At 38.1% G+C, this 27,870-nt stretch overlaps 1 protein-coding gene across 4 annotated transcripts in view; it reads right to left on the bottom strand.

Moving 5' to 3' along the window:
- Nucleotides 1-72: 72 nt before the first annotated feature.
- Nucleotides 73-27,870, bottom strand: part of Phf20l1 (PHD finger protein 20 like 1) — a 69,612-nt gene continuing 41,814 nt past the window's right edge. For all 4 annotated transcript variants that reach the window (XM_036208167.1, XM_036208169.1, XM_036208168.1 and 1 more), the window contains 9 exons: nt 22,738-22,794; nt 21,471-21,578; nt 15,748-15,912; nt 12,638-12,819; nt 11,002-11,101; nt 9,279-9,474; nt 6,323-6,674; nt 5,069-5,231; nt 73-3,322 (listed from right to left, as the gene is read on the bottom strand). In XM_036208167.1, the coding sequence (XP_036064060.1) occupies nt 3,180-3,322; nt 5,069-5,231; nt 6,323-6,674; nt 9,279-9,474; nt 11,002-11,101; nt 12,638-12,819; nt 15,748-15,912; nt 21,471-21,578; nt 22,738-22,794 (1,466 nt within the window). In that variant the 3' untranslated portion in view covers nt 73-3,179. The remainder of the gene's footprint in view (nt 3,323-5,068; nt 5,232-6,322; nt 6,675-9,278; nt 9,475-11,001; nt 11,102-12,637; nt 12,820-15,747; nt 15,913-21,470; nt 21,579-22,737; nt 22,795-27,870) is intronic.

The raw sequence follows: 27,870 nt of genomic DNA, 5'->3' as shown, positions 1-27,870 counted from the left end.
TGAAATGGCGGTTAAATGCTGACTCTGCATGTCAAGCATAGACTCATAGGATGTTATTAACCAAGGCAGTGACAATGGCAGCAGATTCTCTTTATTAGGGCGGAAGCAGTATGCTTCAGTTTGAACAAGTGAAATATGCACATTTTAGTATGAACATGGAGTTGAAACAGGTATGAACAGGGGCTTACCTGAAATTCTAAGAATAGCAAGTTTCCTTTAAGGAGAAAGTACATCACTTCAACAGTCAGCTGAACCACAGACAACCACAGGAATTACAAATTGTATTTTCCAGAAATTAAGAGGAAGAATCCCTCTACCAAGGCTTGGTCTCTTCTGCTTGTCTGATGAAACACTATCTCTGTAGGAAACACCCCCTCCAGCTCATTGCTCACATTTCAATACAATGATTTTAGGTAAAACTAAAAGGAAAAACAAATCTTACCCAACACTTCTCACAATCGATTTGCTTCTCCAAAGTTAATTCATTCTCTCAAAGAAAAGTTCTGCTCTCCATAGCTACTAACAGGCCTCACACAATTGGTGGTAAGCTCCATAGTAAACTGGGTATGTGCACATAATCTGATATATCCTTTAAAGATCTAAATTAAGAATGAGCTTTCTCATTCATTACAAAAAGAAAGCAGAAGACTGAACATGTTCTGTTCATGAAGTACTCAATGTGCTGAACTTTGAAATACAGGCTTAGTGTTCATTACTGGGAATGTGTGGGAAGTAAAATGTTTTGTATTTGGGGTTTTCTTGGATACTGGGATTTTTACATTTTATCATGACACATTCTTGTCATGAGAGTTAGGTCTCAAAATGAACTTCACTACTGTTTCGTGTCTAATTTAAGCACATAGTCTGAAGAAACTGTACACTGCAGTTTTAGTAAGCCTGCATTTGACAGTGATCCTGCCACATGAGGTGAGAAATTGACCTTTCCTCTTGTGGAGTCCAGCTGGCACTCCACATTTGGAACATTTCAGATTTTTGTGGTGGGGACACTTAGTCTGTACTACAACACTGTGCATTACTTTAACCAAGGTTGCCAGAACTGAGAAGCTGAGTAAAATGAATGCAGAGCTCACCTGCATATATGACATGAATCAAGGCAACACCACTATTCACAGGCTGAGGACATTTCTGAAAAGAAGATTTAACTTCAATGTCTAAGGTTCAGTCGTGATGGAAACTTTCAGAGCCGTTTTTAAAACACAAATCAACAATATAGTATCGACCTTGAAACACAGACATTAGTAAAGTTACTCCACACGTGGGTTATAGGCACTAATTTTTACTTTAATATGCAGATTTAAGCAACCCCACAATGACTTCTGCTCAAGCTTTCATCAGTAGGATCTTTGACAAAGTTTAGATATCACAAGTAGATACAGAGGGCTATACTTTATGTATGGTGATCTTTGGCACATTTGTCAGTTGGAAAAATCTCAAAAGGCAATAAAAATATTTCTCAATGTTTTGCACATTCTTTTAATCTTCACATCAAAACATAAGGCCGCAAAAAGGCAAGCTGAAATTTTTAGGATATGTGGAATAGTTTTAATAGAATTTTACATACAGTACCTTACATATAGAACAGTGTGTTTGCAAATTTAAATAATATCTGAATGTACAGTGGCATGAATTCTTATCAAAGATAAATTCAAGTTCACTGTCTATCAGTTCTAAACGAGTTTATACAGATTGCTAGAACTGATAAACAGAATGAGGCAAAAAATATTCAAGTGTAATGTCATCAAATAGCCTCCTCTTAACAGTCTTTTCTCCCTCTTTTTAAAAAAATTTCAAAACCTGTACATACATTTTTAGTTTTTAAAAACAGTCTGTTAAAAGGTAACATTTTATGTTAACCACCAATTTGTATAGTCTATAGTAATAAAACTAGATATGTGTGATATAAATATGTGTTGATTATGTACATATGTACGTTGACTACTTAAACAAGCAGACTCACTTACGCATTCCTGCGCACATAGTACTGGGGGTGCACACAACTCGCACCAGGACTGGCAGACAGTAGGACCTAGGCTCAAAAATCCAGCAAGAGCTGAGTAAGCAACTTAGTTGCCTTTGGTTTCATAAATCTGTCCATATATGATCAAAGCTAAAATTTTTGAATGCATATTTATCTTTTAAAATAAAATTTGTCTTCAGAAATGAAGCTTTCCAGTATTCCACTACTAGCAGTTAAAAAAAAAAATCTACAGCCACAGATTATTTTGATATTTTTGTCACTCCTCATCCCAGCTGAGGTTTATGTTTTTGTTTTCGTTTTTTGTTTTTTTTCAAAAGGCAAACACACCAAACGTATCCAGGATCAAACTGTATGCTGAAGCCTGGATACTGCCACTCACCTACACAGAGCACATAGCATGTGGTGTACAGGATTGTATGGGTTAATGGCATTGTATAGAATGGATGGAAGGACTCCTGCAATGTTCAAATCCTTTCTCCAGCAGTATCAACATTTGGCACATGGGGCCCTTCTGTAAGACACTTTGTATTTAAAGAGCACAATGCCCACAATAAATCCCAATTATTTGGTGGGTGTCTTAAAATACATTCATAATGAAGTTAGAATTCCACAATTGTTTCCCCCAAAGTGAGACTTCCATTGTCAGTTTTCTGATTAAATACATTCATCACTCAAGAAATAGCTCATGATCCTACAGAAGTTTAAATAACCTAAGTTTCTTTGCAGCTGTATCCAACTGCTGAGAAAGCAATTCTTCGAGCAAATGTGTAGAACTCTCCAGAACTTGAATTTCCTTACAGTGTTGTTTTGGCCAAATGCTGGTTTATAAACATGGGTATCTCTTCTAAAATCTATATAAACACACCATATTTCTCTCTACAGGTATCTTGAGCTTGAGGAAAACAACTGTAAGGCTCCTGCCAATTCCATTCCTTTAGTAGAGCTTGTATTCTACACACTGATTCTTGGTAGAGATGCCATTCTTTGCAGCTTACTCACTCATTTTTACTATCAGCTTCCTTGATAAAGTTGTTCTTCATTTTCCTTCCAAGATGCCATACTACTGATGTCACAAATCAGTAAGTGACCAAACATTACTAAGCTTTTTGACTCTCCACTTAGCAATAAAGATGTTTCAACTGAAGAAAGACACATTCTTGTCACCAAGTGTTTACTGTTGTTATACAGAGCAAAGAGTTGCAATTTGTTGTACTTTGCCCATGTCAAGTAAGAGTTGTTTGATGTGGCGTTTAAGTTGGGGCAGTCTTGCAAGGGGATCTGGTGGCTCTAATTCCCCTGAGAAATCAAGCCAGCTTTCCAGAACTAAAAGAGAGAGAGGAAAATAAGTTCATTGGCATTGAGAAGAACGGCCAGGAGATAACCAACTAGAAGGAAGGAATGGTGACTAAAACAAACAGTTCACTTCCCTCTTTCCAGAAGGCCAATCCTCTTAATCATTCCACTTACAATAGCTTGAACAATTCTGGGTAATCTTCATCTGCTATCTCAGACACTTTCCTCCACAAAATACTGGAGATTGAACCCAGAGCAGCTGTTCCACCACTGAGCTACATACCCAGACCCATTCCCTGCCACCCTACATGTACATACATACTTCATTTAGGATGTCTTCCCTCTGGTATATGTAATATGCATTAGCACACATACACATTCACTAGTATGTCTCATTTACTCTCTTCTGAAACAGAACATAACAGTTGCCAAGCTTGCCCAAATAATAATTTAGATATAAATCATTTTTACTTAATCTTTTCCTTTGTGTGCATGTGTTTGTGTGCAGGAACATGATTGTGTGTGCATGTGATAGTCAGAAGACAAATTGGATGTTGTTCCTCAGACACTACCCACCTTTTGTTGGAGATCAAATCTCTCATTGGCCAGGAATGTTGCCAAGTAGCTAGGCTACCTAGCCAGCAAGTTCTAGGAATCAACTTGTCTCCACCTCCCATCTCATCATTGCCAGGATTACAAGTGCATGCCACCACACCTGGCTTTTATTTGCATGGCTTCTAGGGATCTGGACTTAGGTAATCATACTTCTAAAGTAAGTGTTCTACCAGTGAGCCATCTCTCCATGCCACATCTTCCTCATTAACAAAGGAAAGAGGTAGCCGTTTCTCAGTGTCCTTTCCAGGATCACTACTTTATTTAAACATTAAAAAAAAATATGCAAGTGGACTAAAATACTGGGTAGATCAATCAATTTTATGCTCAATTTTCATTGTTTCCTTTAAAAAATATATTAAAATATGGAATTGTCAAGCTACAGTTTCATTTTTTTCAAAAATCCGCACAAGACAAACTAATTCTATCTAATGAAATTAAAATCAAATGCAAGATGCTTCTGAGACAGGTATTTGCTTCCACTCTTAAAGGAGAATAAAGCAGAAGTAGAGTATGTCTATCTTAGCACAATCTAATAGTTATAGGAAGAGGGTTTAAGGATGGAGGAAGGTTATATTCTATGAGGTTATGACAAAATAGTCAAACCAAAGGAAACAAATGGAATTGAGATTCCTGGAATTTAATTTATTCTAGTTTCTCAAATATAAAATGGGAGTATTTTTCTGGCTACTTTTCAGTTTCTATGTAATAATAAAATTTACAAAGATGTGAGAGAAAATTATTTGAAAATTTGCATGCAAACTTATTATTTACTTGCTTAATTTGTAGGAATTAATTCTACTTAACAGATACTAGCCAAAGTGGAAATGAATATGCTGACTTTAAAGAAAATATTCTTCAATGAAACTAGCAAACACTCCCCAAATATCCCATATTGAACCAGACATACGGGCAGTATTTAAAAAATATCCATGTTAAGAATAAAACAAAATGGATAAGAAACCACTACCAAAGATAATTCTGCCATCGTGAATTGAGCCTACAATACCCTGCATATACTAACTACAGTGTAAAGGAAGAGACAGAGTCAGCAGGCAGGTGGTATATGTGTAGTTTGCATCCTACAACTTAGCTCCAAACATCTTCTTCATAACAACATTACACACAAGATAGTAGTTACACCTGAGCACTGGGCTACATTACCATCTACTTCTTTCTCTATGAGGTCCATCCTGCTGGTGACTTCATTCTGCACATTTTCTATGTGCGTAAGGAGATTTAGCTGCCACTGAAGATGTGAGTCTCCTGGGCCCTCTGTGCCCTTTTTCTCATTATAAACAAACACTTTGTTTCCTGAAGCTGGATTCTTCTCCAAAGGACCAGTGAGAAAAATAGAACAAAACAGAATAAAACAAAACACAGAGAACTGGATGAAATGCTACTTCAAAATGGGAAGGAGAGAGTAAAACCCATCACCCTACATAGGCAGGCACAAAATAATCTGACTCTGAGAAAGTCTTCAGAGAAAGTTCCTGCACACCATCAAATTCCACCTAGTGCTCTTCCAAACTAAAGATGCTCCCAGATCTTGCCTCCTCAATGCCTTCTCCTGCCCCACAGGAAAAGGTTTCAGTAAAATGTGCTAAATAAATGAAAACATTAATTCCACTCCATAATTGGAATGACTAGTAATGTGGACCATTTTCTTCCTCAATTAATTTGAACTGGGGACATAAATGGAGTGGAGGAAAAGCAATGACTGGGAAAGATCAACAAACTATAACACACACACACACACACACACACACACACACACACACACACACACAAAATCTGGATTTAGATTCATAGAATATAAAATCTGGTAATTAGTTTCATAGAAGGACATTAATTTGACAAAATAATTTACCATAAGTTTCATGAAATACAAGCTTTCCAAATTCAGTTGTGAACTTCTGGTGATGATTTTAAAAGCCAGAATAATAAAGAACTAGTTTTAAAGTGGCCTTGATAGTGGAAATAAAGTATTAGGACCCATTTCAATCTCAGTGCTAAGCCTAACAAATAGGAGACATATTTATAGACAGTTACTGTAGAATGGGATTGATATTCAGAAAAATATGCTACAGATTTGGAAAGACAATGCCACGCTTTGTCCAAAACACATTAAAGGAAGAAAAGTATGATGCCATATATACCCAAATGGTCACACAGAAACTCATTTTTCCTTTTGATATACAATGTGGCTCATTAATTTCTGGAGACATCTAAGTGTTCTTATGAACGTTAGGGTAGCAATTGAATGGATTATAACAACTCCATGTTTACATGGATAATGTATTGTGGTAGAGAAAAGATAAAACAATCTTTAAACAGGTATTTCCATATTAATAAAGCCCAAAGATTAGGTGTGTTTAATTGTATCAGCTCCTCCTCTTGTTCTATGGGAACCATTACCTTCTCTGATACTCCACACTCTTTTGCTAAATACAGATAGCTTTTATCTCCCATGTGGAGTTCACCATCTTCTTCAAAACTGCTAGCATCATCATCATCTGAGCTTCCAGGGTCTGTGAGAGACTGGCAGTCCTGACTAAAGCTTTGTGGCTTTTGATAGCTGTGTTCACTTGTTATGTACGTTTCTTCCATTTTCAGGGGAGGTTCTTTGTGGTTTTGTATGTATTTCTTTCCCTCTGAGTTAGCTATGTCCTGAAGTGTCAGTTTTTTCTCTGTTCCAGCTACTCTCTGATCTTGGTCTTTTCTCTTCCCAGAACAAGCCCAGAGACGAAGGTCAGGATGATGTTTATTCCTTAAAACAAAAATGGAGAAAGAATACTGTAAGACAAAAATGGCAACAACCTAAAATTTGTAGTACATTTGATAACCATGTAAGAAAGAGGTCAGGATCCAAGACAAAGTTGTTCTTAATTCCTCTAGCATTTCATCCAAAATTTAAACCCTCTCAGTTTTAAAGAAACACTACTCAGAAAATCAACAATTAACTTAACTCTGTTGACTAATGTCCCTGTTTGATATACACGTGTCTTTATAGACTTTTCACTGTCACTGTTTGAAACACAAACTTTATGTGAGCATATTTTATAACCTTTAGTCAATCAAAAAAGAAAAGCCATCACTATTCATGAGACAAGTACTGCAACTAAACACATTAAAAGCAAGTCTATTTCACTGTAGCAATTATAAATGCACTAATCTTGCAGAGTTTTTCTATACATACAAAATTATGATAAGGAAGAAAACAAAGAGCTGGAAAGATGGCTCAGCAGCTAGTTAAGAGCACTTCCTGTTCTTGAAGAGGACCTGGATGTAGTAGTTTCCTACAGCACATCAGGTGGTGCACATCTGCCTATAACTCAGTTCCAGGGGACTCAGTGCCTTCTTCTGGCATACACTTGGTATATATACATACATGTGGTTGCTAACACATTCAAATAGAAACAAATAGTTCTGTATATTTTGTGTTTTTTAAAGAAAAGAATACTTTAAAAAATTTTATACAAGTAGCCAGTCGTCTCCTTTTTCCTAAACAGCACACACTGGGCATCTTGCCACACCAATACACACAGACTTTCTTTATATAGACTTTAATACATAAATGATATTAATTGCCAGTCTAGTCCATCCCATCAATTCTCCACTCACAGATGTGTGTGAATGTGTATCATTGCACACAAGTTAGAATACTGCAGTCAGATCAATTTCTAGATAAGGAACTACAGAATAGAACATATTTTTATTTTAGCTACTATACAATTGGTCTCCTAAGAAGCTTCATTATTCATACCCTGACTGTGGTCTATAGTAATGCTCAAGCAAAGAAAGGCTCTGCTCAGAATTAAGTGCAGGGCATGAAAGTATGACTGCTCCTAAAGGCTCGGTGATGGCTGCAAATGAATAATTTCTAAATGAGGCTCCAATTCATTTTCTTTTAATATTTATATACCCATTTATAAACTCTCAGCTTAAAATCTTTTATCTTTTAGACTTCTAGCAATTTAATATCCAGAAAATAGGCACTTAAAATTCTCAATTAGCAGAAGGCATACTAGGAAGACAGCTAGTTCTTCGGCTCCACAGTCTAGTGGAATGAATCCTGCCAGTTTGGAGAGGTAACATAACCCTCTGAAAACCTATGCCTAGAGCTGGGCCTGGTGGCACACACCTATATCCTAATTCAGGAGGACTTCAAGATCCAAGGCCTACCTAAAAAGAATGATGGTTTCAGTATACATGCAATGTACCAAAAAGAGCAGGCTCAAATCTAGCCAGCAGGCAATTATGGAAATGCATCTTCTAGGGAAACTAGCTGTAAAAGACCTCTATGTTTAAGAAATCATACTTCATTTAGGATTATGCTTTGGTATAGCTGTAATGGCTGGTCAGAATACTAAAGAGAGGAAGGGTATGCCAATAAAATTCCTGTTATTCAAGGCCTTTGGTCAGAGGCAGCAGGAAGAAATTACAGCATCCCAGAGGCTAATGTTCTGCTTCATTAATAGGAATGCTGCTATCAAGTGTGAAGAATGAACCAAAAGAAGAATGGGGCCACAGAAAGGAAAAGGTACAGAAACTTCTCAGGTGAAATGAAGCTGCCTGGCTGAGACAACAGAGTAGGCATAGGAGCAAGTCAAAGGCACAGCAATCTCATAACTAACAGGACAGGATGTGGGGCTTTGGAATGCAAAAGGGAGGAAAAAGTGATAAATCTTGGGAGAATGAGGAGACCACCCACTCACTGTACATCAAATAAAAGGCTCTTTCCTTTATTCTTTAAATAACTCTGACCTAGCATTCGAAGGAAATGAGCACAAGCCCTCAAACATACCCAGATGCCTTATGTAGAACGACATGCGTTTTCCTTAAAAGAGAGCTGCTGCCTGAGGCTAAAACATCATGAAGCACAGCAACAAAGGTGATCCAGAATCTGTTGCCTCTCTCATCTTAAGCTGACTGAAGAACACAACACCCTCCTTGAATGAATTCATTACACACCATTATTAGAGAATGAGAACAGACTCATTACATCAGCTGCAGTTGGCTCTGTGCACAAGACATTAGCTCTAAAATTTCTTTTCTTTCTTTCTTTCTTTCTTTTTTTTTTTTTTTTTTTTTTTGGTTTTTCAAGACAGGGTATCACTGTGTAGCTTTGTGCCTCTCCTGGATCTCGCTCTGTAGACCAGGCTGGCCTCGAACTCACAGAGATCCTCCTGCCACTGCCTCCCGAGTGCTGGGATTAAAGGCATGCACCACCACTGCCCGGCTTCTAAAATTTCTTGACATAGTAGGATGTGAACCAGGTAGACAGAGCTTGCCATCCAAACAGTTAATTAGTTTTTCTTACTTTTAAAAAGTAGACTTCGTTTGGAGGCCATGTGTGACTCAGTTTACTTACTTTAGTATTCCAATCTTCAGCTGTAACCCATGTAGTACTTCAGTCACACCATAGACATCAGCAAGCAGATGATGTGTGGAAACTATCTTTTTGGCATTGAGATGAGAATAATTTTCTTTTAAAAAAGACAACCCATACATTCTTCCATTATTCAACCATTCCTTATCATAACGATATTTTGCACTCCATCTCTGACCTGCAGATGAAGTTGAAATTAAAATAATAAGGATACTACTTATTCAGATCCTTCCCACTCATGTTCCTCACTTAATACAGGTTCTACCACTAAAGTGGCCTCCAAACTGCAGTAGATAGCTTAGCACTTTTGGTGTGCCTATACTTGAGAAGGAATGCCACTGAGGGTATGGTCAGTGGCAGGTGACACCTGCCAAGGGAACCCTGATGTACTATTTTTAATTTTTATTAACCAGTCAGCTGTCCTCTAAAATGGCTGGCAGAAACCACAGGTCTTTCTTTCACTAACCTGTTTATACCTAGATGAAGCAAAGCTATAGTTAAGCAAATAAGGATCCTGCCTTCATAGCAGTAATCTCACAAAACCCTACACTATCCTAGAGCTTGATACTAATATATATCAGATTCTCTTACAATTAGATGCTCCTGTGTCTGTGTAACTATGAGGTGCATGAATAGTTTGAATCAGTCATCTTTATATAGTGTTTAGATAGATAGTATCCAATAAATGCAACTGAGTGAATAGTGAAAATTTACTTTTGTTATTGAAGACATATAATGAATAGCAAATGTTTATAATATAAGCAGAAACAATAAAAAGTCTTTATTCATAGCTCTGAATAATTCTTTCTTCTTTACTTGTGAGGCTAGAGGTTATGCTTCTTTATTATTTTTCAATTCAGTTTTTAAGACAGGATCTTTTATGGAATATGGAGCTCACTGATTTGGTACCTTCTGTCTCTATTTCTACATTGCTGGGATTGTAGGCATGCCCAGCTTTTTACATGGATACTAGAAATCAGAAGACTGGTCCTCCTACTTGAATGAAAGCACTTTACTGATGAAGTCATCTCCATATCCCTCTCTTGATTCTTTACTTTTTTTGTTTATCTTTTTGTGGGCATGGGAACAGTATAGTTGCCTAATAACTAGGTATATTCTGCCCTGGTAGCTGAAAATATACCCTACATGTAGAATATGGCACTTGGCCCAGAGGAAGGCATACAAAGCAAATACAAAGGATTAGGAGTTTCATTTCAGTCTGCTACTTAGTGGTGCCTCTTTAGGCACAAACATGTGACTTCCCACATCGAGCTGCTTCATAGGGAAATGAAAGATATAGACAATGTTCTCGAATATCATTTGTTCCACAATAAACTGGGTATGAAGCACTACCCAAAAACTTCTTCAAAACTCATCAGGTGGATAGCAGGAAATGAACATTGGTTCAGTCAAATCAGCATAAATAAGCCCACCTAGAAATCAATACACAGGAGTAGTCAAAGGCTAGCTAGCTATAGGATAAAGCCATTATCTCCCTTTGGTAAGGTGGTCAGTATGTCAACATGTCTACATTAAAGTGTTTGTGCAGGTGATTACTATGATAGTCATGCTGTAACAGGCAAAAAGTCTCTTCAACCCACGTTATGGCAGAGGAGTCTAGCTAACCAAGAAGTGCAGGTGCTCTACACAGTGGCCATACTCTGGAGTCCGCGTCACACAACCCACACGGGGCGGAGGGCCTCACCCGGAGGGTCCCGACAGATGTAGCAGATGTACTGCTCCGGAATGCTGTCCTCCAGGAGCCCCATGCACACACTGTGCTGCCAGCACAGGCACTCTTCACACTGCAGAGAACAGAAGAGACCCATAGTGCTGGCTGAAATGACACCCTGAGATCAGGCCAGGAATGGCACCCTCAGACCAGGCAGACCAGGCCAGGCAAGGCAAGACACACAATGCTGCCTTTTAACTAACTGGCCTGCTTTCTGGCACTGCCAGTTCAAGACCTATGTGCCGTAAGAAAAAGTTATGTTCAAGATGAATTTTATAATTGAAATAGTCAACTATTTAAAAAACTTCTTTATATTACATCTATTAAAATAAACTTTAATAAACTACTTAAGAGAAATCGCCCCTTGTGTTTCCTACTGATTCATAGGCAATCAAATCCTAAAAACAACTATTGAAGCAAATCTGTACAATGTCTGTACAATGACACTTAAGGTAATACTCCTGGTAAAATTCTAACTTCACAGCACCTTTATTTGAGAACACCATTGACAAAGAAGGTGGTTATTTTCTTCATTCCTGTAGCCAATGCCTCCTAATTTTCCTACCTATCAACACAAATATGGGCCATGCTTCCCTGATATCTTAGAGACACCCTGATGTAGTGGGAAGCCATTTCAGTCTTGGCCTGGAAGTTCCAACCCCCATTGAGGCTTCGGTAATGGTCACACCTACAAGACAGGGCTGAGAGAGGACGCTGAAGATCCAGGATCCAAATGAGAGAGATCTCTTGGTGCCTGGACCCTGGACACTGGAGGTAGACCGAGCAGAGTTCTCCAGAGAACACCACTGGACTGCACCATACCTTTGCCAGACCCTACAACCTACCTATCCCTTCATTTGTAAGTTACGCCACAAAATAAACCCCCTTTTTAACTACGTGGAGTGGCCTTAATAATTTCACCAATACCCTTCTTATAAGGAGAAGTTGTGTCGGGTGGTGGTGGTGCACATCCTTAATCCCCAAACTCAGGAGGCAGAGCCAGGTGAATCTCTGTGAGTTCGAGGCCAGCCTGCTCTACAGAATGAGTTCCAGGAAAGGCTCCAAAGCTACACAGAGAAACCCTTTCTCAAAAAACCAAAAAAATGAAAATAAAAATAAAATAAATAAATAAGCAAGTAAGTAAGTAAGTAAGTAAATAAATAAATAAATAAATAAATAAATAAATAAGGAGAGATTGTTAACCCTTGCAACAAAGTTCTTTTCTCTTTTGGGAATCCTGGACATTTGAGCTTTGATTCCCACTCCCCAAAGGGTAACTACAGATTGCTGATTATTAAGTGTCAGTAAAAGCCATGCTGTAGTCAACCCTACACTGTGGAGTAAGACCCACCTTAAGGGCCTTTAATCATTTCAGCATGAAGGCCTCAATCTGCTAACAGATACCCTACAAGTGGACAGTGATACTCACAAGCCAAGTGTCTACTTCCTTCAGTGGAGAGACTTCCTAACCAGTACTGCTGGGATTGAAAGCATGGCAATGTATTAGCAACTAACTTGTGAGGATGGCCAGTGAAAAGGGAAAGTGCTCTGGTACACCTACTCAATACCCAAATGATCCAGAACTGCAGGGCACAGGCTGACCAAGTACCTGGATCATGAAGCCATTCTCCTCATCCATTTCACAGATACATCGCACAATCTCATTAATAGCATCATCTTCATCCTGGGACTCCTCAAAATTAGTTGAATCAAAGTCTTGGTTGTACTCATCTCCACTCAGAAGCAGGCTCTCTGTGGAAGAGTCATCCAGAAATTCCACATCGGACAAGTCTGGAACACATGAAAGTGCATACCATTTCCATATGTCACTTATCAGAAAGAAAGGAGTGATGGGAAGTGAGTACAAGCATTTCAGCAAAGCAAATACACATGAACTGAGTACCTGAATTGGGACAAAAACCAATTGTCTTTGAAGTTTTTGTAGTTCTGGTGCTATCCATCTCATATATACATACATTGCTGAAAGTAATACTGAGTAACCACTACTCTTCCTGCTAACACAGGTTATGGCAAAGGCTGATACTGACAAAGAAACTTATTAGCTTCTCTACAGTTTGCAAACTTTTTGTTTGTTTGTTTGTTTGTTTTGAGACAGGGTCTCTCTGTGTAGCTTTGGAGCCTGTACTGGAACTTGCTCTGTAGACCAGGCTGGCCTCGAACTCACAGAGATCCACCTGCCTCTGCATCCTGAGTGCTGGGATTAAAGGCATGCACCACCACTGCCCGGCTGCAAACTTTTGATTGAATGTTCACAAATATTAGCCCTGTTTTGGTTGTGAAAGAACGAATTTTATTATTTGTACTATAGAATTAATAATCTTTTAATCAACTATCATTGTACTACATATGCCAAGCATTATATCGAGCATTTACATACAACATATGAGTGAATTGTTGAGAAAGGCAATTAAGTATCAACTGCTGGCCGGGCGGTGGTGGCACACGCCTTTAATCCCAGCACACGGGAGGCAGAGCTAGGCGGATCTTTGTGAGTTCAAGGCCAGCCTAGGCTACCAAGTGAGTTCTAGAAAAGGTGTAAAGCTACACAGAGAAACCCTGTCTTGAAAAACCAAAAAAAAAAAAAAAAAAAAAAAAAAAAAAAAGTATCAACTGCTTAGCAGAGCATGGTGGCTCACTCCTTTTATCTCAGCATTTGGGGACTAAGGCAGAATGATCAAGAGTTTGAGGTCATCCAGGGCTACAAAGTAAGACACTAAATGGATGACAATCATAAGAATAGATTTTAAACTATATTACTAAAGGTAAGTAGCATGCAATTAATATAAATATACATATTCCAAATATGTTTCATGGTACTGGCACACATACTTAATAAATCCACTAGAGAATCTTGTTTAAATAACTGACTCACAGTATTAAGCATATGTTTGGCTTAACTTGGGGGAGGAGCAATTGGAACACTACGTACGCTGCAAGTTACATAAGGTCTACAAATCAAAGTTCTTCTTATACTATCACAGAAGAAATCATAGGTTCATGATTCTGAGCAGCTTTATAAGACGTTTTCATGTTAGGCAGTGGTGGCACATGCCTGTAATCCCAGCACTTGGGAGGCAGAGGCAGGTGGATCTCTGAGTTCGAGGCCAGCCTGGTCTACAGAGCTAGTCCAGGACAGGCTCCAAAGCTACAGAGAAACCCTGTCTTGAAAAAGAAAAAAAAAAAAAAGACCTTCTCCCTTTAAGCTGCTACCCCTCAGCTATCACTGGTATGTTCTAGGACAGGGCTCTTTTTTTTTTTTTTTTCTTGGTTTTTCAAGACAGGGTTTCTCTGTGTAGCTTTGCGCCTTTCCTGGAACTTGCTTTGGAGACCAGGCTGGACTCGAACTCACAGAGATCAACCTGCCTCTGCTTCCCAAGTGCACCACCACTGCCCAGCTAGGATAGGGTTCTTAAAGGAGAGCTTCGAGATCAGCAGTGCTGGCATCACCTGGAAATCTGTCCATAGAAACTGCGGGCATGGCTCTAAGAATGTGTTTAACAAGTTCTCTGGGTGGCGATGTCATACGTACACTGATATTTGAGAACCTCTGCCTCTCTCTCCAAGCAGGGTAGGTCAGACAAACAGCAATAGGGTGTAGGTCTGTGAGTCTCTACTCTCTCAAGTTTTATCATTCCAGTTCCATCCCTTGCCTACAGTACCCTTAAAAAAAGCCCACCTGCAGATCCTGATGGCTCATGGGATGGGTGACATTATAAGCTTCCCAGAGTCACCAAGCTACTTGTTCTATCTTGATAGGATCCTCCCATAAATATCAAATATTTCTGTGCTCTGTGGTTGGACTCAAGACTGTAATATTTTAAAGGTAAGGATTATGATGTGCACATCTGGTCCAGTTAAAAATAAAACCAATGGACCAAATGGAAAAAAGAAACTGTGCCTGCTGGTAAAGAGAATAGTGGGAAGAGAGGGACTTTTTCTTAATCTTCTCCTCTACCTCAAACTTTGGAAATCAAGATCTTGAAAGTCACAAGTTACCTATTTTTAACAGTAAGGGAAGATGAGTTAGGCATGTATAGGAGAAGGCAGCTAACAGGCCATTTCCTGCATTTCTGAACTCTGGTCCCCACCATGGTGAAATTCTATTCTCAAGCCATTGATAGCAGATTCTAAGGCAGGGAAGCTTTTCCTCCTTTGGTGTATAGTATTAGAAGGAAGAAACAATGCTCATCAACCCCCTTCTGGGAGGACTAGACTTGCAGAGAATCTGAAAGGCTGCACCCAGGGCTCCTTTCAGTAGACCTCTTGTCTGCATTGATGTAACGGTGCCCAATACTTGATTTTGCTTAACTCACTGTGCATACAGGTCCAGATCTTTGGTTACAGATGTGTACATGACAGGAATTTAAATAATTTGAAGACTGTGACACAGACTTGGTAGAAAAGGGACTATCTTTAAGACAGATTTTCACTGAGTCTTAACTATAACACTATTGGACCCACATAATCTTTTGAACAAGCATTTGCCTATTGACCTATAACATGTGGGTAATAATAAAATGTTATTAGTTGGTAGTGGAAACCATGTATTTAAGTCTAATGTTGGGATTTTCCTATTAGCTTATGTAATTATTGTCAATTGTGAGGCTTCCTTGAACAGCAACCTAAGAAGTATACTTATTCTAGTTTCATATTAAGGAATCTCAGATCTTATTTTAGCCACTACACAGTCACACATACTTTCACCACTAAGATCAACGGACAGAATTGCCCTCGGGTACTGATAGGCTGTAGTTTTCTCCGTGAATGTGCTTCGTGCAGCTAGAGAACTCCCAGAAGATCGAGTTAGTGGAGAAGAGCACCTTTCCAAAAAGTCTAGGGAACTGTCCTCATAGTCTGAATAGTCTGCAACATAAGAAACAGAAAGACACATTAGTAAAGTTTCAAGAAACCAAAAGTCACCACAAGTCATGATGGCACACAAAACAACCACACAACCACTTTCTCCATCATCTTTAACCAGCCAGATCATTATACAGCTGATAGAGATGTTGGCAAGAAAGAGCAAAATCAGTAACTCCCTATAGTGTAGACAGTTGGGATTGCCAGAATCTACCTGGCATCAGTAAACTCTTATAATGGAGAAATGATAAATGGTCATTTCTACATTTCCCTCCATTATATTCACAGCTCTATCTGCAGCAAGAAAGGTAAGAAGGAATTAGCCTAGTTCCTTCAATTAGGTAATAGGTTCTTCCAGTTGTCTAGTGTAACTGTAGTGATAATTTCGACAAACCTCTGAAGGAAATGAACTGGTACGTCAAAGATCTTCTGTTCTCAGCCTGGGTAAGTCATACAGACACAAGCAAGAAGAGACATTCCTATCATTTTAGCAGGGACGGAGGAAAAGATGGACATGTTCAGGGAAGTACAGATATGTGGACAGAGCAGGTTTTCACCTCCTGTGTCTTTCTTCCACTGAGCATGACTTGGGTCCAAGAGTAAATAGGTGGAAAGGGAAGTTCATAGGAGCCCAGTTGTGACAGTACTGGTAGCAACTAAGTTCAGTCCTCCATGTATGCTCATGCCCTAATCCCTGGAACCTGTAAACAGTTAAGTATCATGGCAAAGGAGAATTCAAATTACAGATAGAATCAAATTAATGGGCTGTCTGCAAAGCAGGGAACAGGCTATCTCTGGGGCCCAGTGAAATCCTAGGGCCCATTTCAAAATGAAAAAGGCAAAAGAATCAATCCAGGTAAGACTTGACTGGCTGATGCTCCTATGAAGAGGAGATAAGAAGAGTAAAGCCAAGACACAGCAACCTCTGGAAGCCAGAAAAGCAAGGAACATTGACTATTTATGGATTATTAGCTACAGCCTCCAAAAAGGAATCATGGCTTGAGATTAGAGAACTATTTTCAACTTCTGACCTCTAAAAATTGAAGATGGTTTGTAAACCACAATGATCACCAACAAACTAGAGTACAACTAACCTGATACCGATTAAGGACTCTCTGTCAAGATGAGAGTTTAAGTTGTTTGGTGTGCTAAATTCTTAATACTCTTAAAACTCCAGTGAATGGGGTTTGGCTGCTAATGCTATTTTATGAATGAAAGGATCAAGGCAGAACACATTAAGTACACTGTTTAGAACAGTTCACTGTCACTGGCAAAGGCAATATTCACTCTCAGAAGTCCTGGTAGACTGATTCCAGGAACCTCACTCTTAACCAATAACCTGTAAAAGGACTAGAATTTAAAGTGTGTGGAAACTGGTATGTTTGGTAAAACCCAGATTTCTGTCTACCATCCTGGTATATAGGAAGTGGGAACACTGCCAAGCCATCCTGCTGTTGCCAAAAGATGGAGCGGTCTTTACATAACCAACTGTGCCATCTGCATAACCCCACATTATCATCTGGGCAAGCATGGAAACAGTGATTATTACACTAAATACCATGTCTACCACTGCACAACGATAACTTCAGTTAATCCTGAAGCTACTCAGGTGAAGCAGAAAGTACAGTAACCATTTTAGAGGAGAAGAGACTGAGACATAGGAAATACAAATGATCTGTCAAAGATTACTCAGCTGTAAATGTTATGCCCAGGAAATGAAACCTATAACCTATAATGACTGCTCTCTGAGCAAAAGGAAATGAAGTAGAGACCAATAATATAAGAGTGAAAGAAATCACAACTTGGTACTGAAAAGCAAACACAGCTGACACTTAATTGGTCTACACTATATTAGCAAATAAATACAATGACTTTGCACTCTACAACCCACACACATTCCCACTTCAACCCCCTCTGGCTATTAGGAAGAAAGTCTGCTATGATGCAAGGGTTAAGTGAGAATACCATTACTGTTTTTCTTTGATCCCTCCAGCTTTGGGGCAGATTCCTAACACTCTTACAGAACTATCATGCCTTCCAGGCAGACATTTATGTGTGTGCTCCATCACTTACACTAGATACATCAATTCTTATGTGTAAGCTCACTGAAGGAAAATCCATTCATTGTGGTTTTGGGGTTTTGTCATCTCTAGCTCTACTTTCTTTTGATCTCCAAGGCCTTTAGTCTCACAGTAACAAGCACATGGAAGAGACCACTACAAAGGAACAAAGCTAAAAACTAGTAAAATGTCATTCATAAATCCTCAAATGGCAACTTACCAAGCATATGGTAGACACAATGCCAGTTTTATATCTTGAAAAGCAGTTCTGGTAATAAAAGCCTATGCTAACCCACTATTGCATGAGATGATTATAAAGAGCTACTTAAATAAATGACTACTTTCCTAATTGCCATCTATACAAACAGATAAAGACAGGATATTTCAGTATACCAGTAGAGACAAGTGGAAACTTGTTCAAGGCAAGAATACAGGCTGAAGCAATCTTTAGAGTAAAGGAAGCAAAATAAACAACCTAGCTTCATGGTTAAAGTTAAAAACTAAGACTGAAGCAGACTGCAGCCTTGAATCTGATTTTCACTACCTGGTAGCTATATGAATCAAACAAATCGTTGCTACATTAGCTACAAAGTGCAGCTATCAGGCTGCACTTCAAAGGAGTAACATGCTAAAATAAATTCATGTAATGAAATCCTCTGATACTGTTTGGTACACAAAAAATAAAGCAGGACACTGAATGGTAAATAAAAGAATTAAAATCTCCCAAAGTGTTAATGTTAGACTCAAACAGTTTAGAATGAGTCTTATACAGCAATCATGTGAACTGTTCAGCACTAAGTGTCTTTAAAATTTCAGCCATTTGAAATCTCTTACTTCTTGTTTAAAGACCATTCTAATTAATTATCTGTGACAGCATCACTTCTACGATGAATGCAAACAACTCAGAATAACTTCCCTTTATAATTAATGTTGAAGATGCTGGTGATGGCCAAACTTAACAACTCCCATTTATAACTAGCAAGGCATCATCAGCATTTGCCATTGCTCTGTGAACTAAGGCTACTTACAGGCCTGACTTTAAAAAGTAAACAAAAGGAGAAAAACATTTTTTTTGTTAAAATATATAAATATATGGGCCCGAGGGATGACTCAGTGAGTAAATAAAAATGCTTGCTGACAAATCTGATGACCTGAGTTTGATTCATGGAACCTACAAGGTGGAAAGAGGGAACCAAATCCTGCACATTGTCCTCTGACCTCCACACAGGTTTTAACATGCAAACATAAAAATAAGTGTAAAGAAATATAAGAGATATGGCCATGCATTTATTTCAGGAGCTAGATCCATGTACTAAGTTAAGGTGCAATTATTAAAATGGCTCTTAATAAAAGGTTACTGAATTGATCCCCAATCCAAGGGCAGACTGTCCTCTGCTAATCTTGAACATCCTTCCTCCAGCTCACAAATCCTCCATCCCCCCACTTGTCCCTCATTGTCTCCTTTCTCCACTCCCCCAGTTTTTCTGTCTGGTACTGAATGGTGGAGCACACCAGTGCACTGACAGAGAATCTGATGCACACATAACCAGTTGTCCGCTGCCCTGAGCACCAAGGCCAGTTCACTTATCCAGCAGTTGCACTAGCAAGTTGACACTTACTCCAGGTGCCCTCATTAGTAGAATCCATTTACATGGCTCCATTTTTTCCTTAAGCAGAGGTCATCTCAGGTTTGTATCCTACTGTGTTATACATGAAGGGACTGGGACAGCATGGGGGTGGATGAGAAACAAGGAGGACAAAGGGGTGCCTAGGATGCTCAAGATTCCCTGGGAAGTAGTTTTAAGCTTGTCAACCCCACGTGGAATCTGAATCTTCAAATTTTACTCTGGAAGTTTTAGAGTTAGAGAATGTGAAAATGCCATATTCTGTAAAAAACTTGGGATTTGCAGAGAGAGCTGGAATCTGAAAAATCTGCCTATTATTACCTACTATAACACCTTCTGCCTAAATTTACGTGTTAAATTAGCTTTATTGATGGTTTAATGACTATCAAAACAAATCCTGCTCTGGGAACAAACTTAGGTCCTCATACTTGCAAGGCACAAAGTATATTGACTCAGTCCTGTCATCAATAAGGTGTTAGGAATAAATATATTATTAGTTTATATCATCATTTATAGTTTGTTTTCAAATTCTCAGTAAAATTGTCTTTGGATGTAGATGATTTATTTACTATATTCTTTCCCCTCCTATTTAGGAGATCATACCTTCTCCTACCATTCTTTGGTGTTTATATTAGAAATATTTTTATTCATTTTATGTTTTTTAGAGGCAAGGTCTTACATCATAGCCCACATTGTTCTAAAACTTGCTATGTAGCCCAGACTGACCTCAAACTTATGTAAATCCTCCTGCCTCAAGCCTTCTGAGTTCTGGGACTACAGGTGTGAGCCACCATTCCTGGCTTAGAAGTCTGAACATGCAAACTGAACTTCTTAGAACCTATAAGCAATCATACAAGGGAGTCGAAGCAAGGAACTGTAAGTATTTACCTCCCAATATGAAAGCTAGTATTATATATTTTAGTTTCTATTATTTTGTCTCTTATTCCTACAAACTGTTTTGTAAGGTCAATGCAAGACTGATGACACATTTACGGTGTCTCCTGCATTTCACATCTTCCTTCTGTCATCATTTTCTTTATGCTCTTAAGTGGATCTTCTAGGCTTTCTTTGATTCTGCCAGTGCCAAATTCTGTTGGTTCTTCTAAAATACCTTTTTCTCTTATTCTGCAAAGTGAATTTAAAGGAAATTACAATTGTGGGTTTAGAATTACTCCTTCACTTTGTGTAGAATTCACAGTGGGCATAGAGCTTGCTGATCAAACTTGAAGACCTGAGATCCCAGCCCTAGCAGCCATATAAAATCCAGGTGTCAGAGAGTATGTCTGCAACTCCAGAGCTGGGGGAGCAGAGATAGGCAGATCCCAGAGGATACCTGGACAGCTAGTTTAGGTGAAATGATAAACTTTGGTTTTAGGTTCAGTGAAGGACCCTGTCGCAAAAAATAAGAGAAAACTATAGAAGAAGGTATCATGTTGACCTCTGGCCTCCACACATGCATGAATGGGCAAGTGCACACATGTATGTGACTGTACGTGTACACACACACACACACACACACACACACACACACACACACGCAGAGAGAGACCATAGAAAGAGAAGAAAAAGAGACCATGTACACATATACACATACACACATACACAGTGTGGGAAATAAGCCTTCTTTATCATGTTAAAGAGTTTGTGGTTCTAGTACTTACTCCATCATATTGTTGGAAATAAAAGTCTCCAGTTAGTTGGGAAGAGTTTATAGGAGAGTTGTGTGATTTGGAATGATAAGACAAAGGAAAGTTATGAGAAATGGCTCAGTTCTTAAGAACATGGGGGGTAATCTAGTCATACCTCTACTTTGGTGGGAAAAAATGGAGAGTTGAATAATCTCAAAATGCTGTAAAACAGATCTCGGCACACTCACCATGCTGCTTAGATTTCTTTTTTTTCTTCTTCTTTTTCTTCTGCTTGGGTTTGTAGTGATCTTTGTCTCTCTTCTCTTTTTTCTCCTTATCCTTTTCTTTCCTTTTACCTAAAACAAACAAAAGCCAATCCTTCAATAATCATGAGTGACCCTTAGTTGCTCCTTTGTGGTTACCCTCAAAGCAGCATTTATGTTTTCATCAGTGATTCCATCACCTGCCCAGAGTGGACGGATTCAATTAAACTGTTCGTGTCATGAGTCTGGAACTCTTGCTTAGCTTATTGGACTATAAGAGGGGATCTTCATTAGCAGTGTTGAAAAATCCCAACTCCTGACACCTTAAAGTTAACACAGACAGTAGTTAAAATCTTTAAATGCGTAATAGACTAAAATTCCTACTATGTGCCAAGAAGTTAAATTCCATAATTTAAAAAAGACCTCACTATGGAGAACCAGCAGTTCTATATATAGTTTAATAAAGTTTTAGAGAGTTTAAAAAAGATGGCTTTTCTTCAGAAAAACAAAATTAATCAAATTAATCTATACATATTTCCTTCTGTATTTAAATATCTCCCCTGTGTATACATGAATGAAAAGAACAAGAAAGAAAAATTATATCATTCTATTGATTATTCTAAATATCCAAAAAGCATTATTTCTTTAATAATATCTATTTTTAAAGAAGATAAATACATGTTTTTACAGTATATTAAGCATCTCAAATTAAAACTGAACAGATATTCTAGAAGCAATTTTTTCAGTTCAGAATGGGCTAGCCTACAATTTTCCAACTATTTTAAGCCAATTTTCAGTGACTCCAGATAGCTAACCTAAATAATACTTCATATTGTCACTCATCATTTCCTGACTTTTGGTCATTATTCAAAAAAGGTAGAAAAGACAGTGTCAAAATCAGTAACCTTTTAATAAGGCATACTGAAGAAGAATGTATGAAAACAATGACGATTTTAACATATCACTCATTACTCTATGTCTCAGAATTAGATGGAGGTTTATTTTTAAACAGCTACCTGTAGTTTTAAGCAGAGACATTCAGAAGCAAGTACTGAGAGAACCCCCTACCCCCTAGAACACACGGAAGGATGACTATGCCCTGGAGAGCAGGTGCCTCTGACACTGACTAGGTTAAGCACTGAAGCAGATGGTCTCAGTACCATAAGGAGCCCTAGCAGGGAGGGGCAGAGACAGATGCTGTCCTCTGTCAAGCTTTCTAGTCTTTTGCTTAAAGATTACTTTCTGTCCATACCAAATGCAGTGGAGCTTTTTTCTTCCAATTTCACTTTTTTTTCTGTTTTCGATATTCCTGTGGGTTAGGGGGACAAGATGTAAGTTTAGTCAGAAAGACAAAAACATGTCACAATTTTTAAAATCACTATTGCTTGCAAAAACTCTGAATAGGAATCCTCCCCTACTTCCAGAAAGTCTGCACAATTTTATTACCAGAACTGGTAACTAAAACTTATTAAAGGAATATTTATGTTCCTTCATACCACCTGGGTTGAATTTCTGGCCTCTACAATTCATTACTTGTATGACTTGAGTGTGTGGTTTAATGCCTCTATACTTGTTTTCTTATTGCTAATATGAGTAAAAGTACCTACCAATGTTCTTACAAGATTGCATGAAACAGAGTATGTAAAATGTTTAGGTCAGTGTCTGGTAAGCATGTTGTTTTACTTTTTCTTTTGGGGTAGGTAATTTGTGGCTACACTATTTCAGACATAGCATAAATAGGGCTCTAACTATAAAGAGAAGTTTTGAAAAGGCCCTTGGCCATCACTGAAGGCTGATACAGCACCACAAACTCAGGCAACCCACAAGGTATATTGACAGTCTTTTGAATGGCTGGTCCATGTATCACTGATGTTTCTGTGACAACCTGGACACAGACACTATTTAGAACATCCAAAAGAAATATTCAAATTCATAGTAAAGTACACTGGCTTTCACTAACTTATAATTGTTATTTCAATAGCATATAAGTTGATATTTGACCTCTTATTCCATAAAATCAAGTGAATACATGTAAATTTCATCACTTGTATATCATCACATGAATCCTTATTGCTAGTTAATAAAAGAAACCAAACAGAACTATTTTGCTAATCATTTTTGGACTACACTAATGTGAAATGCAAACACATAAAAATATACCATGTTAATGACATGTTATTACCTAGTAGTCCAAACTGGAACTGAAAATATTGTACCTCACTAATTGTAACTAAAACAACAGATTCCTTCCCTTCATGAATTTACAACTCAGCTTAACATTTCTCAATGCCTTATTCATGGCTTGGATTAATCTAAGAAAGATACTGGAATATATAAAATGCATTTTATTCCATTCCACTTATTAGATTTCTTTTTGATTTTTAAAGATCAATTTATACCAATCATGTCAAATAGTTTATATTTTATTAAAACTTTATATAGTTTAAACATAAAACTATAAAAAATATCACTCAATTTAAGTAGCAACAAGGCTCTATAAAGTTTCAGATTAGTAAGAATATTGATAATCACATTGATTGTGACAGAAAGAATGAAAGAGACCTCACAGCAAAAATAAACACAGTAATATTAGCCCATTTGTCAAGACAATTGAATATTTTTGTTACTTCCATCTTCTGACTACCGGACTATGGGAACTGCAAATGTAATGTGGTTTTCTTAAAACTAAGAAAGCATTTACAAATCAGCAAAGGGAAAAGTGCTGCTTAGGCCTTACTGGTAGCATAGCATACAAAAGAGAAGTTAACGTTGATTCCGTCTCCTAAGTTCCTAATCTGGAGTGCTGGATCTCCAGGTGAAAGATGTCCAGGATTTAGGATTGCTTAAGTGAGAGAGAGCTGTCAAAAGAACCATCAGCTTGTCTATGTTCAGGGAGTGCAGCTAGGTGGAGCACAGATAACAACGGCAGCAGGCCTGCAGTCCAGGGGACGGCACAGGAGAACACACAGCCATTCCGAGTGGCTCTAGGAAAGCAAGCTCCAGAGTGTGCTTGCTGCCTTCCTACCTAAGACTTCACAGACGGTCAACTTGCAAAAACAGAACTGGGAACTTGACACAGAGTTGCCACCATTTTAAATGAGAAAGGACATTAAAATGAACACATAGATCTGCAACACTGGCAAAATTTTTAGAAGTACATACAAATAGAAAAACAAGACAGACTTTTCTAGAATTCAATAAAAGAATACAATTGGCTTTTATCAGTTATGATTGTTATTATTACACCTTGTGCTACAATTTACAAAACTAAATATTAGGATACTAGTAAAAGGACAATGATCTTCAAATTTTCTCAAGAGGACATTTTCTTCAAATAAATTCGTAGAGCCACTGTAATCCAGGAACAAAAAAAAAAAAAAAGCAAAGGGCTTTCCTGCCTCCAGTAAGAAAAGAAGAATCCTGATCACTCCCCTACCAACAACTGCAGTGTGAGGAGTGCTGAGTTAGTTTTCCAGCCTCCAGAGTGCAACAAGACACAATCCCAGGGACTATGGAAAGCCATGAAGACTCTGTCTCTCTGTCTCTCTGTCTCTATCTCATTCTCTCTCTCTCTCTCTCTCTCTCTCTCTCTCTCTCTCTCTCTCTCTCTCTGTGTGTGTGTGTGTGTGTGTGTGTGTAGCGGGATGTGAAGCAGATAACAGAAAACACAGTAACAGCTTTGTTTTGAACAGCTCTGGAAAATAAATTCAGAAATAAATTTAAATGGTTAAACAGTAAATATAGAGTTAACATCAAATATTGGGATAGAAATGAACGCCATCAAAAAGGTGGCCATAGTCAGAATGCTATGGAATATCTTCCTGTATGCTATGAATATGTGTTGCTCTGACTGATTGATAAATAAAGCTGCATTGGCCTATGGCAGGGCAGGATGAGGGTAGGTGGTACATTCCAACTGAAGATAAGACAAAGAAGGGCAGAGTTGGGAGAGATGCCAGCCTGTTGCCCAAGGAACAAAACAATGCACACAGACCGGTAATGCCATGGCCATGTGGCAACATATAGATTAATAGAAATGGGTTGAGTTAAGTTATAAGAGCCAGTTAGCAAGAAGCCTGACCCATAGGCCATACAGTTTGTAAGTAATATAAGCCTCTGTATGTTTACTTAAGACCAAGTGGCTGCAGGATGCAGGTGGGAGAGATTGCCCCTACTTTGGGGCCAGGCAGGAACAGAGAAACTTCCAGCTACATTAGAGCATGTAGAACTACTGCCATCCTCACTTAGAGTAGCTTCAGACCCATCTATGGCTTTCTTGGTGATAACACATGCTATATTAACCAATGTAATCCCTGGACTCATTACCAAAGATTCATCAGAGGTCTCTCCTTACTTAACTGTGACAATCAACATATTTACATGTTTTTATTTCTATATTTCATTTAAAAATGAATTCAAGAAATTACATTGAATTTCATTTAGGCTAAACTAAATTTGCCAAAAGTTGAATGGCCTGCTAATGTACATTCTGATAGTATAAAGATACAGTGCTCATATGCTTATCAATCCACTCTTTGCATCCACATTAAATGCAAAAAAACAAATATTCCCTGATATTTTCATACTGGTTTTCTCAAAAAATATAAAAATATATATATTACAATGTGCCTCTCAACACAGAACTAAAAATGTTTAGAATTATATTCATACAATATACTAATTCCAATTTTGTTTTATTGAAGGCTACTTAAGAATAGTTACCATTTCTAAAACTATTTGAAAATTTTAAGTGAAAGCTAATACTATCATATCATGACATTTCTTTCAAATGACTTATATTTCATGAAATGAATGATGAATGATACAATAAATAATCAAAACTTTAGAGCTGGAAGTTGCCATGGGCATTACCTACTATAAAATTCCTATTATAAAAATAAAAAACTTGAGTATTAAGGAAGTAATTTATTTGAATTTTGCTGAAAGAAAGTGAGAACAGAGGACATGCAGATGGTTCCTGCCATCTTAGTAATAGCATACCTCCTTTTCTGAGGGCTTCTAGAAGCACCGTTTCCATTTTCTTCCCTTATGCACAACGTATCTTGTGCCTCCTTTTTAAACTTTAGGTTTTATTTAAACTATTTACTTATTTTGTATGTGGGGTATATATGTATGCCACAGTGCTCTTGTGGAGGTCAGAGGACACTTACTGGATGGGGTCAGTTCTCTTCTTCCGCCTCATGGATCAGGGGACTGAAACTTGGGATCTAAGGCCCAGGAAACACCTCTACCCATTGAGCCATCTCTCCTTGCCCCACTTTATAACTCTTAAGGATTCTACATCTTGCAATAAGTACTTCTTATTGATATGTGCATTTTAGTTACTAGCTTCATTTCCCTCTAGATTCAGAGTGTCCTGAGCACAGCTTCTGTACCTCAACACTGTGCCCTTTACCTTAAAGGCAGGGGTTACACAGGACACAGACACCCTCAGGCCCAGGTCAGGAAAGGGTTCTTTTGAATAGGATCCTTCTGAAGAAACTTGATCTACTTTGCCTCTCAGAGAATAAGAGAAGTAAGATTTCTGAAGTCATGTCTCTTTCTTGGATTCATCAACTATTAGAAAAACCACTCTGATACTGATAACACAAAAACAAAGGGACAGGGTTTTGTTGTTGTTGTTGCTTTGTTTTGTTTTTTTAACTTTTAGAAAGGTACCATTTCTTTTCTTTTTCTTTTCACTTATTGCTAAAGTGGGTAGCAACAGTATTCCGAACCTGAGAATCAGTCATGTTGGCATCCATCCCAGTGGAAGAATGTAGATCAATTAGTGCAAGCTCATAATCTCTACTGGAAAGACAATTAAAAGCAAAGTTTAACCTGGTAAGAGTCCTAAGTTGGCTAAACGACTTCCCAGTTAACTACTGTTCTCACCAGTCTAAGCTCCCCATGAGTTTCAAGTTCAAAACGCTGATAATACAGTTCTTGTAAATAATGCTTTCCAGAGAATTTTAAAATAGAAAAAGAACTTATTTTTATAATTAGGATAACTACCCACTAAATGCATGTACACATATACTCATTTATATTCATATATGAAGAAGAAACAAAGAGAAAAACCTGGCCCTTTGATTCTAAATGTACATCAACACAGGGAGCAAAGGGAAGTCCAAACTAACTCCAAATAATGTACAACAGTTAAGTAACAGAAAGCAGCGAGGATTGCACACGCATACAATCCAAGCACTCTGGAAGTAAGGCAAGAGAACCGAGACTTCCAAACCAGCAGGAGTACATATCATGTTCCCGTGTGCCTGTGCTATAGACATAGTGAGACCATGTTTGAAAGAAACAAAGCTACCACCACAATAGAAAAATACTAAGTGAAAAAAAGTGTGCAGACCACATAGAAATTCAATGAAAG

The sequence above is a fragment of the Onychomys torridus genome, chromosome 16 (genome assembly GCF_903995425.1).
Source record: "Onychomys torridus chromosome 16, mOncTor1.1, whole genome shotgun sequence".
In the NCBI taxonomy this organism is placed as follows: Eukaryota; Metazoa; Chordata; class Mammalia; order Rodentia; family Cricetidae; genus Onychomys; species Onychomys torridus.
This window is presented reverse-complemented; position numbering and strand designations above follow the sequence as displayed.